Genomic DNA, 22,485 nt, shown 5'->3' on the forward strand with positions numbered 1-22,485 from the left:
ACCTCCCTCACAGTGGGATGGGGGAGAGAATCAGAAGGGTAAAAGTGAGAACACTCGTGGGTTGAGATAAAGACAACTTAATAGGTAAAGCAAAAGCCGTGCACGCAAGCGAAGCAGAACAAGGAATTCATTCACCGCTTCCCATCAGCGGGCAGGTGTTCAGCCATCTCCAGGAAAGCAGGGCTCCATCACGCCTAACGGTTACTTGGGAAGACAAACGCCATCGCTCCAAACGTCCCCCCCCTTCCTTCTTCTTCTCCCAGCTGTATATGCTGAGCATGACGCCATACGGTCTGGAATATCCCTGTGGTCAGTTGGGGTCAGCTGTCCCAGCTGTGCCCCCTCCCAACTTCTTGTGCCCCCCCAGCCTCCTCGGTGGTGGGGTGGGGTGAGGAGCAGAAAAGGCCTTGGCTCTGTGTAAGCACTGCTCAGCAGTAACGAAAACATCCCTGTGTTATTGACACTGTTTTCAGCACAAATCCAAAACATAGCCCATACTAGCCACTATGAAGAAAATTAACTCTATCCCAGCCAAAACCAGCACACCTCCTTATCAAACACACTTTTGTACAATCAGCATACACTGCTGGAGACAATGTGGTAGAATTCTATAATATTTAAATGTTTTACAGCCCAAGGAAAATCTGATCATCTTGTCTGCCTTCTCAGATGACAAAAGCCACATAATTTTATCTAATAAATCCAGAATTAACATTTGAATTTACGGATGAAGTAAACACATCTTCTCGCAAGATGTCTGTTTTCATTCCCCTCACAAGTTAAGTAGATTAAGGCAAAAAATGGAACATATGCTGTAACAATATCTCACTGTACATCCTTTATGGGTGGTGTGTATATGAGGGTATGCTGTGTGTAAAATTCTCAACGTTTAGATCCAACACATCAGAAAATTCTGTAAATCCCTCAAAGTCTGCTGAGCTTCCCACGTAACTTCTTATACCAGTTTTTTGGCTTTATTGGGATTTCACATGTTTCTCTCTGTTCTGACAAAATATTGGTTTTTAATAAGGTTTTGTTTATTTTAGAAATGTCATTTTGTTGATCATTACACTTGGCTTTTTTGCCTTTCTTCTCATCTGTGATCATTAAGAGTTTCTTGTGCACCAAGAGCAGTACTGCCCTTCCACAAGACCCTTGTAGAAGAGCAGCTGAAAGAAGAAGTTGTGATTATACTTTGGGCATGTTTCCTTTGCTGTCTTGTATCATTTGAAGGTTTTATTAATCTCTTAAGGACATTTCGTACAAAATCCCTGAACTGTATAAAGCCATGGGAGTCTTAATAAAAACAAGATTTATTAAGAAAGGAGACAGAATACTGGAGAAATGGACTGTGTAACAAGTCTAAGCTGAAATGTTGCTAAAGCTTGTCTTGATTGGTCTCCTTCATGTCATTAACAGAAAGTAAACTACCTTACACATCCTCTGATTGCAATTGCCCGTCTCCCCTCCGACTGCCTCCGGCAACTACCAAATCTGGGAGAGCTTCTGGTATCAAATGTCTTCTTTGGAGGGTGCTTTTCTATCTTTGCTCTTCCTTCTCATCCATGTGAGTGTTGACGGGTGCTGCTGTGGGAGAGGTAGCCCCCATGTTAGCCCTGCCTGCTGCTGGGTACCTCTGCAGAAGTATAGCCATGGAGATACACAGCCTTCTTCAACTGCAGCCCACCCTCTGCCCATAGGTTAGAAACATGGACGTCTGAAATTGTAGTGCAGACATGAAGTCTGCCCAGAGTAGCGCTTACTGCCTGGCATTGAACTATTTAATTCTCTTCCATATAGCTTTAAGTTCTTTTGAAAGTGTTATACAAATGTCGCTCCTCATCCTTTTTCCATATCTCATTTTTGAACAAGCAGATCACAGCTCAAGTCTGTCTACCCTTTCTCCTAAATTATTGACCATGACTTTACATAGTAAATTGCACTGGCTACAAATGTTTGCTTGAACATAATTCATGACAGAGTTTAAAGAGACAGAGCTTACATATCATTTTCTCAGTCAGTAAACAACTGATGTTAATTTTGGCATTTCTCAGCTTCCAAGTGCTTAGTTTTGATAAGATGGTGTTCTTTTCAATAGTTACAGTCCATTTAAATAATTTTCTTATTTTAAAAAAAGCAGCAAAACTTGCACTGAGAATGCAATGACATCCTGCAAAATCCTACTGACCCTTCCTTTCCCTGGAAGACTCCCACTACTGAGTCTTGCAAGCGCTGGAAACTAGATGAACAGCATCCTCTGCCACCACATCCACTACGTGGCACTAGCCATTGCAGGTGGATGATATGCACCTTTGCCATTTCCCATGCAGGAAGGAGGGTGCAGCTGGGGTGAAAGATGGGGAAACAGAACAGACTCAGTGGAAACCTGCACCCTGCTGTGTTTAGGCCAACCAAGGAATTACCAAATTTGGGCTTTTTTTTAATATACACAGCAAAAAGGAAATACCAGAGACCTTGTTGTTTTGATTCTAGACCTTCTTAATGAAATGCCTAGGGACAAAATAAGTTAAGCCCGAGCAGAATTTTTTTAACCTTGTTCTAATGAATAGTATCAATGAATAAAAAAATCAAGTCTTGAGCAGATGCTTGAAGTGGAAATTGGGCTGAAGATTGAGTTTAGCAAAAGTATAAATGGCTGAAAACACGCTCTTACAGTAGAATTTTTAGGCAACTTGTTGACAAGTTGTAGGTCCTAGATATAGAAGTAGCTTCAGACTCATGCTTTCCCTTTCCTGGAGTTACGGTTTTTCTTATTCTTTCTGATTTCATCATGTTGTTTTGTCCTCGTATTCCTAAGCTGTTTGCATCACCTCGTCTGTAACCATTTCTTAGGCTTATTTAATTTTTTTAAAAAAATTGTCTGCCTTCCAAGAAGACAGAGAAGATAACCAGCTAAATATATGTAACAAATAACATGAGTTAATTTTATTGATGCTTGCAGAATTATCCTGTAAATCTCAGTCAAAATGGTTGTGGGTTTAGTTAAAACTGGTAAGGCTGGATCATTGCCTTATTTAATGGCTTTACTAGAGCACAGTTTTCTCTTGCTTTCCCTATATTGTAAGGTCATTAATGAATCATTATCTATTGCTAGTAATTACTGATCTCTTGAGAATATTGGTTTAATTATATAGGAATCATAAGTGGAAGATACAGTTACGTATTCTACAATGTAGGTAGTAGTACCTTGGTGTATTATGGCTTTAAAGAATCTGGGGGGGGGGTTGTAGATTTTAATTGCTAAGTGTGCCTGGTAAAATATGAATTATTGTATTACTGCATGTGATAAAAGGTATACTATTGCGAGCCTCGCAGTCTGCAGGTGTAACAGATGTAAGGCAAGATTAACAGGACAGAACAATAATTAAACCAGAGACAGCCATCTCAAAAAAAAATAAAAGGTTTATCATGTCCAATGCAATTATTAAGTGTGTCTTAAATTCTCTGCAAATATTTGTAAAAGCAATAAAAATATGCTAGTTTGAAAGACAGCTTTTCAGCATGGACACTTACTTTAAGGAATTAAGATCCCTTTTTATGAATACAAAAGCTGAGTGGAGTCCTGCCATATGGCAGCATGGTTCGTAGGCAATAGGGTCCTTGGTTTATAGATGCTATGAGCTAAATGCTGCCGAAGAAAATAAGAGAGCAGTTAGTATATATGCATTTACAACAGTATGAATTGCTTGTTCCCTTTAAGACAGGAAGGTTCAAATAATTAACGGTAATATTACGGTTGCAAAAGGAAGTCCAGTTGTTCTTCAGCAGACTACATCTGTGAAACGTGATACCTCTGGGGACTGAGATTTAATTTTCCCAGGAGAAAATATAAAAGCAGGAGGAAAAAAGGAATGACTTCTGCTTGAGCAGAATAAACCTGCATCTACAAACGATTAACACTGCATAATGAAGTAGTAAAGAAGCAAAAGAGATTTCTAATAAAAGACTAATAACAAATCCCATTACACCATGGTGTATTTTTTCCCTTAGAGTGTATTAGACTTTTAGCAAGGTTTCTGAATGAGATTTGGGTAGTTGCAAGCAAAGTCAGCTCAAATGCTTGAAGCTTAGCTGAAATTTCTTGCCTAACAGTTTGTGTAACTTGAAAGTTGCGGTTTTACAGGTGGGAGGGGTTGTTAATGCAAGTAATAGGCTTCACGCAGAGTTTGGGTAATATTTGTGTCACCATAGGATAATAGTCTCCTGTGGGCTAGGCACTGTAGGGTAATGTGCCACTACATGGTAAAATCCCTTCGATAGAACAGACGTGGTATTAAATGCACTAGCTAAGCCTTACTTCTGTGTTAACAGTTCTTCTGACTTCTCTTTCTGAGGCCTGAAAATAAGTCCTCATAGGGAAGGGGTTTGATCAGAGAGGGAAATACACAGAGTTTGTGTTTTGTCATAGCTAATATTGTGACTTTTATAATTACTACACTAACATAAAAAGTTAGAAGATCTTAGAATGTAAATGTTTAATACAAGGATGAGATGATGCTGTCTTTTGAAACTACGTATTTTCACTTTTAAAAGGGAACATGTCTTGCAAGGGAAAAAATTCTGTGTAGTGATCTCTGAATCTGTAATATGGATGTTTCTGCAGATTATACATATGGTTCCAGTGGTGGGGGGAATAAAAGTTTACAAACAAACAAGTGAACAAAACCTTGACTCGCAAAACAGTCCCTTTAAATTTCTTTTGTAAGACAGTCTTCTTGTACAGATTGTTGCTATCTTAAAAGCTTGTGCTTGACTGATGTGTTGGAATTCATTTGTCTAGAAATGAACTTTTATTACTGCAGTCATGAAAAAAAACCCAGATGCCTTAAACCAACAATGAGTTCTGGGACAAAAGTGGTTAAACATGAATTCTTACAAGTGAAACTAATCTTGATGAAATTTCTAGTTGCCTTTTTAGAAATTTTTGTGAGTTTTAAAGAATGACTTAATATGCTTAGCAGAAATTTGCAATCAATCTTTTCTTGCCACTGAATAAACGGATTCCACATGCATAGTAATTTGCATATCCACGCTAAAAATGTAATTCATTATTTTTAAGTCCATTTTGTAATAACTGTTTCAGGATTAATGTTACTAACTATTTTTAGCTCTTTCAAATGTAACCTTAGATAATCCTACCTAAAAAGGTACAAAGCTACCAGGTCTGTTCTGGAATAGGAAAGGGAAGTGCCTTTCCTGAGGTCAGCAGGTAAGTCAGTGTAAGAGCCAGAACTGGAAATAAGAAATCTTGAGAAAAAATTTTCTTCTACTGCATCTCAAGCTTCCAGCCTCGAGCAAATAGTGCGTTTAATAAGACAGATTTTCACATTTTGCTAGGTATGAAAACAACACAGATATGAAGAGGAATTGACGGTATAGTCTACATGCAGATTATCACTAAATCTGGTAAAGATTTAAATTAGGTTTAATCAAAATAGCATCCATAGCATATTTTACATGGAGCTGCGAACACTGTCATCGATTACAGGGAGGAAGCCTCTTCAAACTAAGTGTGACCCCGTCCATTTTAACTGCTGCTCGGCATCTGCCTCTGAACTGGCTTTCACTTCACTGGGCTTTTCGGGGCTTCTCATAAACAAACCACTGGCTTCACCCTCCTGGTTTTGCTGTTCCACGCTATTCTTGTGTAACATTTTCTCCCTTTCATCTTAGATCACTATCACATTAAATGCCAAAAAATACAGTATATAGGATTGATATGTTTTGTCCTTTGAGGTTCACCCATGTAATAATATTAGTCGGTTTAGCTTCTACAGTCTGCAGTGTATCACTTCTTTAATGTAGATGCAGTAACATTTCCACGAATACAGTTAGTTAAGTGGTTATGACAGATCTTCACGCTTTGCAAAATTTTCTAGTAAAATGTTTTGGATTGTAGCTGATCCTGGGATATGTATCCTGACTTTACCATACTTGGCAAAATGGAGAAATACAAATCACGTCTTTTTCTTTTTTTTTCAGGCGATGGGTAAGGCTCCTGTTTGGACGTGAATTCCCACTTCAGGACCTTCTGGTTGTCTGGGATGCTCTATTTGCTGACAGTATCACCCTGAATTTAGTTGACTACATTTTTGTAGCCATGTTGTTATATATTAGAGATGCCTGTAAGTATCAAGTATCTTACGCTCTTTTAAAAAGAATGCAAACCTATTTTTCCAAAGAAAAAGAGGACTTAAGAAATGCTAAATTTCATTGTGAATTTTTTAACATACTGAAAATCCTTCCAAACGCTAGGAGAGGAGCCATTTATTATCAGACACGGTCTGGTGTATTTATGAAACAAGTTGTATCTTGGAGTTAAATGCAGGTTTGTTTTCTGAGTAGTTCTCTGGTTTTATATAGAGTTGCGGATTTTATGTGCAGTAAGTGATACAGGTATGTATAGAGCTCCACCTTCTGACCAAGCTGATGAATTGAGTAAAGCCTCCCTTTGAGACTGGAAATACTTTTAGGCTGTTCTGCTGTGAGAAATGTGAAAATGCACAAGGCAATGACTCATAATTTTTGAAGATATATCTTGAAAGAAATGTAAATGCAGAGATGAGTAACAAATACAAAATATGTTTATTCTGTGCAAGAGTAGCATCTTTAAAAAATGATCATTTCATTTTATTTTATTTTAGTATGCCTGAAATATGTGCAAAGGTGAATTCTTACGGGTTAGTGATGACCAATAAATACATTAAGTTGGGACAAACAAGAAATCGCGAACATGTTGTTAGCTTATATAATTGTGAATGGGAAGAGGAAGATATGTAATGATTGAGGCATTTATTTCTGTCCCATCATATTTTGAAAAAATTCTGTATACAATTTTGCTGCAAGAAAGTATGCGTCTTGCAGCAAAATGCATGTCTGTCATTAAATATATGAATTCCATAGCATGCTGTTCAGAGTTAATTATATACAATCTGTAAGCTTTAGGTTATAACAAGGTCACATATTTGACACAATTTTGTATTCTCGGACACATAAGGTTTTCAGCATCTGTGGTTCCTATTTTAGGGCCCAATTTCAAAAACATAATGTGCATGTACTTTGCACGTACTGTCGTTCCAGTGCCTGCCTTCATGTGTTTTTTTTAATTACTTTTTAATAAACATGCAGCATATAGAGCTACCTTACATTCCTCTCAAAGAAGTGGACATTTAATTCAGTTTAGAGGTTTCAAAATTAATGCTGCTGTTTCAGGATGATCTGATTCCAGGTCATTATGTTCTGCAATCTAAATCTGGCTTGTTTATGTGCAGTAAACTGAAATAATCTTAAAATTTTTGGTATAGATATATGATGCAGATGCATGTAAAACTGTTTCTTAACGTCAGTATTTTGTTTTGTGTCATCGTTTTCCTTTAAAAAAAAACAAACTTTAGAACTGTGTTTGTAAGCACCCTCCCTCTTCTTGGGGAGGGAAGGTTGTTCTGCATTTGTTTTCTTTTGCTTTGTGGTGCTCATGTACAAGTACTGGTATGAGGTAACTAAAAACATGAGCTAAAAATGTGTTCTAGGCATCTGTATGATGCCCTCTTTTTTCTGAAATCCCCAGGCTTAGTAAACAGAGTAGTAAATAGCTTTAAAGTGGAGTACATTTGCCCAAATGAGATGCAAAGTCACCTCATCAGGACAGCTAATACTTCATACATACACTGTTTCTGTAATAAGTAACTTTTTGTTCTATAGTTGGACCTAGTTAGTTACTCTAGGCATAATACAATGGTGAAACAAAGTACCCAGTCATAAATATTGTAAAGTTGAATATATTTTCAGTCAAGCTCAAACGATAGTGATTTGCACAGTGATTTGATAAAAGAAAGCTTTTCTTATATGTCTGTAATAGAAAAGTTTTCCATTTTTCCTCATTTTTTTATTGCTGATATTTGAGCTTTGAATGGAGTTCAAAGTTCTGTTGTAATATTTTTACAAACATTTTCAAATAAAATAGGTTTCTAAAAGCTTCTCTTTATTTGGTGAAAGGAAATGTTAGCTCAAAACAAGTGATGATGTGAATCATCTATAAATAAACAGTCTAGAAATTTTCAGTTTAAAAACTTTGAAACAATAGGAATAATAATAGAGCTCCTAAGATATTATGTTATAAAAATGTCAAATGTAAACAATGATAATAATATAGTACTGAAAGCATTTGAAAGTTTAAAAATTATGCAGATTCTTTTATGCCAACACATTTGGGGATGGGGGAGAAGTTGCTGGTTTGGGAATTGATGGGGTTTTTTCTGTGTTTTATTTTGATGTTCTCAAGAACGTGATTTTAAGAAAGTATTATTTCTGCTATATTTTTTATTTTATTGTTATTGTTTTGAAATCCTCTGTTAGTCAAATTATATATTATTCAATGAGAAGGGAATGTTTAGATTATTAGATTATTGTTTATACATTTTAGAGATTACGGATACATAATCACATACACAGCCATTCTGTAAACTGCTCTGTTCAGTTTTACATCTGTATCCAAGCAGAGCTTTATCTGTGGAGTGATAATCCTCACAAGCAAAGTGTAAGGTTGCTTACCAAAGTATCTGTGAGTTTTAATAAATTTCTTTTTTTTAGTTTCTTTGGAAAAATTCATGCAAAACAACCTTTTTTTTTTTAATGTGTCAAACCAGAAGCATGATGTATATGCATGTATATGCAGTTGTTGATGAAATCAGAATGGAGGGGAGGGTGCAGTGCAAAAATATATATATTTTATATATTTCCCTTCCCTTCAAGAATGACAAAAATCAACAAACCTGGAAGACCTGTCTATATTTTGCTTAGTAAACTGTCATTATTGCACCAGGAGCTAATTTTGCCTGATGAGTGTTAAGATAAGTATATTTTTATCATGTTCCCACTTGAGGACTAGCTATGGCCATTGTTAGGATATATTTTTTCTTATCTAAAAGCACTGTGAATATTTTGAGGGAAATAAAGGAGCCACAACCTTTTCTTAGAGGAGCTGATTTGTTATTTTTGTTATAGTGCAAGATGTTTGTATTATCTATGTTTAACTTAGTTTAAGGCCTACTAAAGAGAATACAGCCATACGTAAAGCAGCAGGGGGAAGTAGGTTAGGAAGTAGGCTTCCTTGGTTAGGAAGCCATCAGGATACAAGACTGGTGGCATCAAACATTAAACTCTTAAGAAATGACATGTCACAGAAAATTAGGACTTTGTTGAGGACAAATACAGTTAGTTTACATGTTTTCTACCACTATTATTGCTGCTTGCATCCAGGAATGTTTATTCGACCAACAGAGAAAAGTCAGTCTCATCTAAAGCAGAAGGGAGAAAGCAATTTGATGTTCCTCTGCGCACTGCATAACAAATATTAATCAAAAGGCAGTAAGATTGCTTTCTCTACGTAGAGGAATTTCTCTACTCCTTTCCCTAGAAATACCAATAGCATTCTTTGGAGAAGTGAGAACTTGTTGTTCACAATAGAAGTTGGATCCAGATGTGACTCTTGCCAAGCCAATTAGTGAAGGAAAAGCACCGGTACAGAAGCACCAAGTTTATTACAAGGCAGCCGGCCACAGTGTAGGATATTTCACCATTGAACTTCAGCATCATCCAGCTACTGCTGAGACTGCATAAATTTGTATTGCAGAGAATCTCCTTCCAGAAACTTTATCCTACAGTTGATTCTTAGAAATCCTTTTAACTCCGACATGCATATTCAGAGAAGGGGTGTTTGTTTTGCTTTACTGCTATTTTCTCTATCATTTTTAAGAAAACTGCCACTCTGTTGGATAGTATTATACATTTTGTCCTGAAGAGACAAGAATCGTAGAATGGTTTGCGTTGGAAGGGACCTTCAAGGATCATCTAGTTCAATCCCCTGCCATGAGCAGGGACACCTTCCACTAGATCATGTGGCTCAAAGCCCCATCCTTCAACACTTCCAGGCATGGAGCATCCACAACTCTGGGCAACCTGTTCCAGTGCTTCACCACTCTCTTCCTAAAAAATTTCTTCCTTATGTCAGATCTAAATCTACCCTCTTTCAGTTTAAAACCATTACCCTTTGTCCTGTCACTACAGGCCCTGGTGAAAAGTCTCTCTCTGTCTTTGTTATAGGCCCCTTAATATATTTAAAGGCCACAATACGGTCTCCCCGGAGCCTTCTCTTCTCCAGGCTGAACAACCCCAACTGTCTCAGCCTGTCTTCATAGAGGAGGTGTTCTAGCCCTCTGATCATCTTCACGGCCCTCCTCTGGACCCACTCCAACAGGTCCATGTCCTTCTTATGTCGGGGGCCCCAGAGCTGGACGCAGTACTCCAGGTGGGGTCTCACGAGAGTGGAGTAGAGGGGGAGAATCCCCTCCCTCGACCTGCTGGCCACGCTGCTTTTGATGCAGCCCAGGATACAGTTGGCTTTCTGGGCTGCGAGCGCACTTTGCTGGCTCATGGGCAGATCACTCTGAAACAAAAGGGTACCAAGAGGTGTTTCAGCAAAGTAATCCTTTTAACCCAAGGTTCCTCAGCAAATAGAGCACTGGCAACAGTGTTCTCTTCTGTAAAGATTTCTACATGGAAAGGGGACGGCTGAATATGTGGGGAAAACCCTAAAGATAAAATAAATATAAAAGTTAGCAGGCCTTCCTCATTTAAGTGTTGGAGGTTTTTTAACTTTCTTTGGATGGTAAGGTTTCATTTTAAAATTTAACTTTTAGGGATCAGAGGGGACACAGGTCATTGCCCAACAGTTTGATTTTTTTTTTCCATTATTCAATTGCTTCACTATTATACATATAAAAAAATTAATAATTAGAGTAAATGTGGTTGAAAACACAATTTTTTTGTCAGGGGTCAAGTCTGCACCATTAAAATAGATTAGCTTTTCTAATATTTACTTTTCTCTAGATCTGTGAGACAGCAAAGAACTCTTCCAGAAAAATAAAGAAAGGATAATTTTAATCCATTTTACATTACTGAATAGAACACATACTGATCTGTTCAAACAAGAAATGCATTGGTCTTACTGCCTATCATTTATAAAAGTATTTAGAATTTACTATCAATTTTCAGTATTTTTATTTGCTTTGGTAAAAAGGCATCATGATCATAACTGCAGAACAGTATCTTAAATTTGATTTACGTATGAGAGTTTGATTGGTTATGTACTATGTGGTGCTCATATTATACTCCTCTGAAAGAATTCTGACGGAGACCATTGTATTGTGTTCATTATGCCAGCTTTGTGACTTCAAGAAGAAAAAACAGGTACCTGAATATGAACAAGAAAAACAAAGGGTAGGAAAAAGAACAGGCAGAACAGATAAAGAATGAGTAGGATAAGTGAGTGCTTTACAAATGAAAGCAGATGTATGAAATTACAAGCTGTCGGATCAGCAACGGAAATGAAGATGATAAAGTGGTTCCCTACACAGATTATAATTATTCATTTTGCCCAGTCCTGCATCTTTTCCCCATAATCCTCTTGTTAAGGGAGGAAAGGTGCAGGAGGATATGAGGCTTATTCACATGAAAGAAAAAAAATAAAACATTTAAATCTTTCTATCCACAAAACACTCCTTTATTTTGCATTTTATTCATTCAAAATAATTTTGTATTTGCAATGATCCTTTCTGGTGTAGAGGCCTGATTAATTAAAAGTATTTGTTACTACAGCTAAAGTTCTCAGAATAGTAAAGTTTGTTAAAAAATTATTTACAATTGTTGGAGGCTGTCTTTATGTTGCAGAGTATAAGCATCATTAACAGGCATTGCTTTGACAGCTGTGGCAGATGGATTGCCTGGATTTAGATGGTGCAAAAGAAATGAAGTAGTTTACATAGACCTGCCTGAAAAGATGTCTTTAATAATTGCGCTCATAATTAGATTGATTTGGGAAAAAAAAAAAAACAAGCCACAACCAGAATACGATAACAACAAGCAAAGAACCGTAGAGTATACTTACACAGAGATAAAATCAAGCATAATTATAACAAAATTATAAACTTAGCAAGGCATGCTGAAAATTTCCTGAATAAGTAAAAAATCCTAGTAAAGTTAATGGTATATTATAAGTGTTTATGAGATTAAAATCTAGCCTTTTCCCTTTTTCCTGAAATTTCATGAATAGTTTCTGATTTACAAGAAAAAAAGGAGTTGTTGACATCATTTTATGTATGTATATATATATGTGTGTGGGCATGTATATGTATATGTACATAAGAACAACATAAAAGATACTTCAGCAAAGAATTGTCAGAGTGGGCGAAAGTTATCATAAAAGCAGGACCGTAGGTAAAATTTATCTCACAAATTATCATACTTAAATTTAGGTGTCTGCACATGAGTGTCTGAAAAGTCAGTGTCCATTTCAGAGTATAGGACTAGTTCTTCAAGCTCCACTGACTATTGCCCTGACCACCACTGACTCAGGCAGGCTTTAGGTGCACAGCTACAGAGATCTAAATTTAGGCATCTAAATCTGGAGCTAACGTAAATGTCTATGACATAAAGTAAGTAGTAGGTTTAGCATTGTCCTTAATGATACTGGACCAAGCATAGTAATGAAGCTTGATTATGCAGTATCTTCTTGTACTCTGAGCACTGCTTGAGTTCTAAGAGACTTAAGGTGGAAAAAAACAGCTGAATCTGAACTGTGATGAATCTACTGGAAAAGGTGCTGCTTTGGAATACCAAAATAAGATAGTAATATTTCACTTTTTTTTTCCTTTTTTTTTTTTTTTTTCTATTTTCATTGTAGTGATTTCAAGTAATTATCAGACCTGTTTGGGACTTCTGATGCATTATCCACCTATTGGAGATGTTCACTCCCTTATCCTAAGAGCACTTTTTCTCCGAGATCCAAAGGTGAGATGCTGGCTTTGTAAATACAGGGAATAAATCTCTCTAATAAAATGTTCTAAATACTGTGAAGTTAATAACAACCTACATTTTGGGGACTAAACTGTACTTTCAAGTTTCTTCTTACCTGACAAAAATGCTGAAGGAAAGAGTTGGTAACCAAGAGTAGAAACAAGTTTCTTTACTCTTCAAAGAATGCTATCCTACTATTTTGCTTAAGTTATCCAGGAGCTGTGGTAACTGCAGATGTTTATGCTCTTTAGAATGCCTTTGCTTGGTATGCTGCACAGACATCTTTCATAATAAAGTATACTTTTGAGGGAAACAGTATATTTTATATAATAACCTAGTAAGCTGTATAGAAATTGTCATGCAATTTCATCTCTAAGACCTTTTTCATGGGATTTCTGCAGATTAATCACTGTTAATCCTTAAAGCACTACCCCGCCCAATGTATAATAGTTATGTGATGGTTTTCAATTAAAAACAAGAGTCTGCTGTTACAGCCTGAAAACATTGACATGAATAAAATGTACAAATTCATAAATTTAATGTTACATATTACTAGCATACAGTTTTGGATATACTCATCTATACTAAAAAAAAGCAAACCTCTTGCTGTTTTAGAACGGCATGTGTATATGTGTGGATATAATATACGGCAGATATCCACAGGATAGTGGATAAAGTGTTTGAGATGAAGCTGTACACAGTAATCTTTGCAGTACTCAGATCTTTGGCAGATAGCAGAATTTGCGCTGCTGGTTTTGAACTGTCTTTGTGCATGTCCCATTAGTAGGCTGCCAGTGTAAAGTCTGATTTCCCTCATCTTCTTGATGCATGTCACCTTTGAAAGTGAAAAATTCATCACTTCTGCACTCTGACTGCCTTCTGCAAAATTTCATTCAGTACCAGTGTTTACACTTTTATGGATTAAGAAAAAAATTGTCTCTTTGTTTCTATATCAGTTTTTTGCAGAAATCTGCATCCTTGCAGCTGCTTTCTTCATTCCTCTCAGGCACAAAGATTTCTTTCATGACGAGAGTAAAGTATATCGTCTTTTCAGTGTGTAAGAAAGTTTGTAATGTTAGATCTCAGGAATCTTTCTAAAGATTTTGGCAGCAGTGTGTGAAATCAGACTGCCCAGCATTTATTTATGTACTTTTTTAGCAGAACAAGATAGAAGTATTTTTTTAGAGGGAAGATACAGAGGGAGGAAAATTGTGCTAAGATATCAAACTAAATCCAATATGTAATCTGTCATTTCTTGAAGGTATATGTTAAAAGACAGAATAATTACTAATTATTCTGCTATCCTCCAAAGCATCCTAGGCTGTATACAAGATATCCTACTAGCTGAAGGGGGCAAAAATAAACTACCAATTTCCCATGTAAGAAGCTTGATCACTATTGCACTCCTTACGCCCTTGTCTCCAACAGAATGAAGTTGTCAGGCTCATAAGGCCTCAGTGCCCCATTAATAAACATTCTCAGGTGTGCCTTGAACACCTTTCAGAAAAACACTGGATGTAGTTCCTACTGTGTCTTTCGGGTAGTTCTCCCTTCAGTCAGGTGGATAAGTCCTTAAAGCTCTTTCATGCAAAGACTGCTAGTTGTTTTGTCAATTTAAGTATGATTAATTACAATTGTTCCTCATCTCTGAGCTGTACTTATCTACTTGGGAAATACTCTGAAGGTGAGGAAGCTAGGATTTCCAGAGATTGAAGAGCCTTAAGGGACTTCCAGCCACCTCTCGTTTCACATTGGATCTTTGATTGAGAATGCGTGAACAGATCTGGACTTCTTACAGTAAGGAAGTTAAACTGTTCTAAAGGATCACTCTGAAAGAAAAAAATAGCTCCTGGTCTGAGAAGGAAATGTATTTTCAGTGCTATGACTTGAGTACCTGTTTCTTATCTTTCCCTAGGTATGATTTTATGTTTCACTTTTGTGTCTTTAAGCATGTATTGGTTCGATCCAATGTATTTCTGAAATGGAAGTCTTGTTATTCTATAAGACCTACACATAAAAATTTTTCAAGTCTTTCAAAATTTTTCATTGCACAGAAGGAAAAGGAAGACTCCAAGACATCATGGGTGCTGTAGGAGTCTAAAGTCAGTACACAGATTATATACTAATATAAGTGGGAAAATTATGATACCTTTTTTTTGCTATCTGCATAAAGATAATTCAGTTTGCTGTTATTCCCTGAGCAGATAAAAGGAGATTGGAAGAAAAGACAAGGCGATTTTAGTCAGTAGTGTAGCTTGTAAGTGATGATTAGCAAATACAGTGCTTAATGATTTTTCTTCCTCCTTTGATGTTTTCCTGTGCATTTCTCCATCACCAGCTTCTGGTTTCTAATGGGAAATTACATTTGGTTCAATGCATTTTAGATCTCCTGAGCCAGGGCTGAGTTGTTCCATGTGGCATTTCTTCCAAGATTTCACTTGGGTTTTAATATGTGAAGTCAGGAAGCTCTTCTGTGGGAGACTGTTGCATGGTCCAGTGGCTTATTTCATTATTTGTTGAACATAGCAAGAATGTTTAGTGTTGTTCCAGATACCTGAGAGAGGCTTGATCTCTGCCTCTTGGAGCTTTAAATCTCAGGTGGACAAGAAATGCAGTTTAGAAGTCATGGACAGGGACAAACAGGAATCTGCCTCTTGCAGGTTTGTTAATATAGATTGTCTTCGGGATTATTTTTGCAGCTAAGTAAATGCAAAATAATCTCACTGAAGGGAAGTTGTGGGGTGTTTGGACTAAGAAAGGTTGGTCGTGTCTACATAGATCTGAAAGGTTCTTAAGGAACAATCCTGTCATAATTGGTGAAGTAGTTAAGATGGACCTGATACGGCCTTTCCATTCATAACTTCCGATTCTGGATATCATCTGGGTTTGCATGTCTAATAACATCCATTATTTCTTCTGTTTCCTTGGTCTGACATGACAGATATCTCCTCCCTACTTATTTGTCTTGTAGACTATCAGGAGAGCTAAACTTTGGCTTGATGAACCTGTCGCATTTTGTTTGCTTCTTTTCACTGCAGTCACCACCAGGAGAGCAACCTCAATGTCAAAAGAAAGCTATACTTAAAAGATGGGTGGCATTTTTTTCTTACAGATGGACAAGTAGAATTTCCTGACCTTTTGTGGAATCAAACGCTAGCAGAAGCCTTAACATTGTCCAGTAATAACAATAATATGAAAGGTTATTAGTGCTCACCATTAATCTAATGCATGCAGGAGCTCTCCTTTTCACTTCATGAACCCCGGTTGGCAGTAGGAATGAGAGGACGTTTTAGATACCACATCCCTGATATGTTCCAGTGCCATAGAAGAGAAATACACATCTCCGTAATAGCTGAAAACAAGTTAATGCACCTGTCTCTGAAGGGGGGGGCCTGAGACATACTAATTTTACAGGCATGAGTATGGATCAATGCAGAATAATTGAATTTCAGCCTTTTCTGCATTTGGCTAGCTCCAGTTCTTCAGAAAATGTAGAATGAAGAGCTGAAATCAGTGTTGTTGTCTTTGCATAGGGTGATAAAGTTAACCTGCTTAGCAGAGTATTTGTTTCACATTTCTAATCTTTGAACAGATAATTACCTCAATTATTTATATGAAAGTAACTTCTGTGCACTTAAAGCCCTTCTGAATATAAAAGTAGAGCTTCTTATGGAAGAATGGGCTATTAAAAGTATGTATATGTGAAATGAGAAAATAAGGGAAGGTTTTTTTGTGTATATCCAAAAGCATTTACTGAAGGTGTGTCTCCGTGTATTTAATATCCCACGAGTGGCCAATTTTCTTCATTTTTTTCCTTATCAAAACCATCGAGCACTGTTAATTTTCAAAGCAAAGGCTGCGAAATTAAGAAGTAGAGATATGGAGATAGGGCAGTGGAAAAATATAAAGTGATTAAAAAACATAGTTCTAACTAGAGTTGTTCAAATAAAAAAAATTAAAAAACCCAATTAGAAACAAAAGTCATAGAAAATGTGAACATATTGTGTTCCTTAAATAACCAGATGTTCTTTCCTTCCTGAAGGCAGCCAGGGCTAGGAATAAAAGGTTTAAAACTATTGTTTTAAGTTAACTGTGAATTTTGCAAATCTGTTTTCACCCTTTAGCAAATAAAATTCTAATACAGCAACATAAGCAAAGTAATTTTCATCTTTGGGTGTTCTTATTTGTATGTTGTTCTGTGTTGAAGTGTTAACCTTATCACAATGACTTATTAGAAAACTAAAGCACTACACAGAATATTACAGTTTTACATTGCATACTAAGAACCTGACAACCATCCTTTGTCTGAAAGCTTACTGTATTTATTCTTAATATTTTTGTAAAATAAGTTTGCTTTCAATATTTTAACGTGGTGAGTTACCCTATGTGTTGAGCAAGCTAGTTAGGAGTTTAATTCAGTGGAGACACCTTTTATCATAAGCCATCGATTCAAAAAGAGAAAAAAAAAAGTGGTTGTGCTTGGTCGATGGGAATTCATTTGTTAGTTATGCTAATAATATTCTAGTTACTGCTTCTGATATTTTCCAACATTGTATTTTAAGCTATTTGCTGACATTGAAAGTGGCCGTATGATAATATTAAATTCTAACTAAATCCACAATGAAGCATACATGACATTTCAAAGAATTCATATTAGTTTGTCATGCCTGAAATTACAGGTACTGCTAGAAAACTTAAGCAATAATATATGGTCATGATCACTCATATAACGATTAGTCAGAGAAATCTGCATTCCAGCTTTTTCACAATCTGAGCAATAAGTGACAAGGGGAAAACACATTACTGAAATTTTGAACCGAACTCTTTGTACATTTATTTTCAGCTGAATTTTCTTCTTAAGTAGCTGCCACCATCTCAGAGTTTTCTCCAAGCTAGTTTCATGTACCTGAAAGGCTGTTGAGTTTCACTTTCTTCTTCTTCAGATAAATTCTTTTCTATACACTCATTAACTGAGGTGCCGCTGCAGAGCTGCAACTGTCCTTTGAAAGCTGCCAGTATGTCAGTATTGTTTGTTTTGCTGTTTGTGGCAGGAGAAAAGCAGGTTTGGGGTTGTTTTGTTTGTTTGTTAGCATTGTGTGTGCAATCTGGCATTAATTACCTGTCTTTAATGACCAGATTGCAGCCAATCAGAAGTTGGGATCTGGCAGTGTTTGGGCATTAACAACTCATTAATTTGTACCTACACACAGAGGTACTGCTGGGGTGTGGAGTCCATTTTGTTGGAGGGGTACCAACAAGGGGGAGGGAGGCTCTTAACAAACGTTTGCTTTTTTCTTTTTTCTTTTTTTTTATCTGATCATGAAGAATGTGACTGATATTTCAGGAGTTTCGCAGTAATACATTAGGGCATTTGGGTGCGTGAAAACTAAGTATCAGGAAGCTGGGATAATGGATATCCCAATGCCGTGTGAGCTGGCAGTACAAGTAAGGTTACCTACACTTTAAAGGAAAGTTGCCTTGACAGGGGATATGACTGATAAAGGAAGCAAGGTTTTCCAGAAAAGCTAAGTACCTGTCTCTTCCGGGAGGAAAGGAATTAGGAGAAACAAAAAATAAATGCATTTATTTCAGTGATTCACAGAGAACTTCTATTTGCCTTAATTTCTGAAAGATTAAGATCTTGGATGCTTATAAGACCGCTGGTTTTATAACCACATTCAATTCCTTGTAGTGAACCCAAACATTTTGATGGTCTAACTTCCCCATTTGCCAATACAATAAGGTTAGATGTAATCTAAACACCTCACTTTGAGTAAATTGATGGTTGTTCTGTAACTGCATGCTAAGCTTTTTAATGTGGCACTATACAACTAAGAATTGCATATATTTTACATGTTAAAGCCATATTAACTTGTTCTTTATGTTCATGTTCTTAAAATGAGAAACTTTTTCTTTGCAAGGAGATAGGCCATGCTTTGTTTTAAGAATTATTGTTTTAAATATTCAGTTATTGTGTTTCATTAATAGAATAAGGTATGACAGGCAGCTATGAGTTTAATGATAAATTACTTGGAATAGCCATGTTGCCATAGTACCACATAAAAATAGTAAGTGTACCATGAATTAAAAATCCTCTTCAGTTTTGTACATTTGTTTCAAAACCTTCCTTCCCAGTGCACCTGTGCATTTTAAAATATAAAAAGGCTGTGTGGTCAATAGTCATAGTACAATAACTTTCTCGTCTCTCTCAAAGTTCATTGCAATCTCCCCTGATATGTTAACCCTTTAATCAACCCACTATAAAATAGTCATCTTCTTCTCTACGTCACAAGTAATATTTTCAGGAAAAAATCTTGGAAAGTGGTTAATTAGTCATCTAGTCAAGACTTTTCAAATGAGTAATCTTTCAAAGTCCTTCCCATTCCTCAGTATCATATGTAACACAGTAGTCATCACTCGAAGGAGAGAGCTGATCTCTTAGATTGCCAACCACGATGCAGTTTCCAGTATTGCTCTGTGTTGTATGCACAGGCCAGTTATTTGGTTAAGAACCTACAAGTATTGTATCAATGCAAGTTAAGCAGCCATTCCATTTAAATGAATAGGAAAACGGTGGGAAATAATACAGAATAAAGCCAAGCTTCCTGAACAGTGACACCTCTCATAGTGAAGACAAAGCTGTGCCGCTGGTAAGACGGTGCAGAAACAAAGGACTTGTCCCATTTCTGTGTAGGGCCGAGCGAGATGGCGCTGCCGTCCGCTCCTGGCAGTGAAAGCAGAGCCCAACAGGGAGGGCAAGTTGGCTTCGTTGTTCTCATTGCGGGTCTTGTGTGACCCAGCAGGAGAGCTGCTGGCCTTGGGGGCAGTGAGGGGTTGGTGACATGGCTGGTGGTTTCTGAGCAGGCGGAGATGTGCAGAGTCTTTCAGAGGAGATGGCTAAAGGCGAGTTAGGAACCGTTGTTTACACTTTCGACTGATATTAAAACAAGTATGTAATAGTGTTGTATAGAACAGCAAGTAACGTGCACTATTCAGTAAATAGTCAAGGCAACTACTTGCTGATCACTCAACTGGACTAAGAATTGCAAACAAGAAAAAAAAATTGCATTTTTGATTCTTCTCTGCAAATTTCATAATTATGCCTTTTATTGAGGTGTCTTCCCTTTTCATCAGAAAGTGAAGGCATGAGATGCAGCAACATCGAGTTCAGGCCAGAGGGGCGATCAGGGAAAATTTAGAAATAGGGAAGGAATTATTCTCCAGTGCTGATCAGCACTCCTGATAATACTCACTGGGAATTCATAAGCTCTGTCATGTTAAGCTCAAGTACTTTAGAGAGGCAGGATGGAAGAGAAAGTTATTGTTGGAAGCCAAAACTTTAAACTGTGCTTTCTCTTTGAGCAAGTTGATATCCTTAGTAGCAAAGTAAAACCAATTCTGATTGTACTTGATGCTAAAGCAAGAAGCTGAAGCACTTCAAGCTCTTAATTACTTTAGCTACCAATAAAACTTACTGCTTGTGAATTTCTTGGGGCTGTTTCTTTCAAATTATTGGTTTACTTCTGTTTAAAAAGTCATCTAAAGCTACTGACCCTCTCCTAAAGAGTAATGATGTTATTTATAAAATTACACTAATAAAATGTATTTAACAGTGTTAGAGTGAGGTGATTATGGTTCTTCTTGTGTGCAACCTGACAGTTCAGTTAATCACTTCTAGTTTGCAAGGTAGTTTATCAAAAGGAAGCACTTAAAACACTTAAAGCACTTTGATTCTACCTAATCAAAAGTTCTCCATATCATAATTTATTTATTTGAGTAAAATTTGCAAAACACAAACTGTGAGTTATATAAAAATAGATTCATAACTTTTCAATAATGTATGAAAGATTAGCTACTGAATCATATCCAATCTATTATCATGGAATTTAAGTTCAGTCTCTTCTGATATAAATGTAGATATACTGCTGGTGTATTGACATATTTTATAGTAAATATTATTGTATTAATTGTTGTGTACAAAGCTATTTGAGTACATTTGTATTGGGGAATGCTTCTCTGAAAGAGCAATATACTTTCAAGATAGAAGTCGGAATGGTACATTTTATCCTTTGCTGTGACTTTTTAAGGAAGATTAGGTTTGGAGATGTGATGTCTTTCTCCTTTGTCTTTTTACGGAGCAGTAGTGATCAAAATGGCTCTGCAGTATCCTCATTACTGGAATCCCAAAATGAAAGGAGTTGCGTGTCCCGCAGCACCAGGACCTTAGCTTCTGTCTGCGTTTTAGAGGAAAAGACTTGGACATCATACTCCTTTTGCTGTGGTGTGTGCATGGGGCTCTTTGAAAGAGCCTTTTTCACGTGTTTTACGTGGAACGTTACACATGGAACATAAATTAACCTGTTTCTTTTCCACGTAGCAGAAATAACCAGATAGCACCTTAAAATGTTCTTGTTTTTCCCTGATACGTGAGATTTGTGTACAGGCATGTATCTGGAGAACATATAATGCTGTAAGTGTGCTTATAAGGGTTTTATCAGTATAAGCTTCGGATAACTGCATTAGTCACAAAGCCATCAGTTATGCAGGTTGTCCAAAATGAGTGCCAATAAAACCATAATGTGGTAGCTTTTCTGTACATAAAGATGTCATATTTTAAATCTCATAATTTGGAGCATTCCAGGGTGTAAAGCGAGGCTTGCTGTGTGTTCCCTTCAAAAGCCTGGATCTTTCCTCCACAATGTTGTAAAACTCCTGTTCCTAACCGTGCGGGGCTGCAAGATGCCAGAGCATAAATCTGTCACGGGGTAGGGCTGAACACTGTGAGATTTATACCTCACTATTTAGTTAATTTACTTCTTAAAACCAATGGTTCAGCTGAAAAATAGGTGACTAAATTAAGAGGCAGATTTAAAAGGTACTTAAGCAATTCTGTTGATGTAAGATGGGGATTTTACGCAGGTTATGAACTTGAACGTTGACAGGTCAGAGTCTTTTTGTCTGGAATATCGATAAAAGCTGATTTGGTAGGATTTATCTACCTGTTAAAATGCAATATGCTGTAAAACTATAAATGGAAAAAAAAAAAAGGCTTTTCAATCAGTTGGGACAAGAAGCCAAAATATACAACTAGAAATTTCTTTCAGTCAAGTCACTGAAGCATTTTTAAAATCTCACTTGTCATTTTTTTTCAGTTCTTCATCTCTTGTCATAGAATGCCCATGTGAAAGAAAGCATGTGTGTATGAAGTTAAAAACAGACCATAACGCACGGTATTTAAAATACCTTCCTGGTATCTGAAATTTCTAGTTGCCAGGGGAATGGAGGGGTGTCACATAACAAAACTGGAGATAATTTATTTCAGCTTGATCAGAGTTCAGAGGTTTCTTCCTGCTTTGACCCAATTAACTGAATTTTCTTTCCTTTTCAGTTCTTTCTGGGAATTTTTTTGTTGTTTTGGAAAAGAAAAAAAAAAGCACTCCCCAGTTTTCTTTAGAAATTATGAAATATGATAATTCTTCATGATGTTATTGCATTGTAAATAACGAGTTCTGTGATTGAGACCCACAGCATCTTTCTGACAAATGTAAACAAGAAGCATTATTCCCAGTTTGAGGGTTATGGTGTTCATTTGCCAATGCCAGTATTAGTGCA

The 22,485-nt window shown here is 36.7% G+C and overlaps 1 protein-coding gene across 3 annotated transcripts in view; it reads left to right on the forward strand.

The window, feature by feature from the left end:
* Nucleotides 1-22,485, forward strand: part of TBC1D5 (TBC1 domain family member 5) — a 328,358-nt gene that overhangs the window by 238,355 nt on the left and 67,518 nt on the right. For all 3 annotated transcript variants that reach the window (XM_052798675.1, XM_052798656.1, XM_052798664.1), the window contains 2 exons: nt 6,004-6,146; nt 12,761-12,867. In XM_052798675.1, coding sequence (XP_052654635.1) covers nt 6,004-6,146; nt 12,761-12,867 — 250 coding nt within the window. The remainder of the gene's footprint in view (nt 1-6,003; nt 6,147-12,760; nt 12,868-22,485) is intronic.

Source organism: Harpia harpyja, chromosome 1 (assembly GCF_026419915.1).
Source record: "Harpia harpyja isolate bHarHar1 chromosome 1, bHarHar1 primary haplotype, whole genome shotgun sequence".
Taxonomy (NCBI): domain Eukaryota; kingdom Metazoa; phylum Chordata; class Aves; order Accipitriformes; family Accipitridae; genus Harpia; species Harpia harpyja.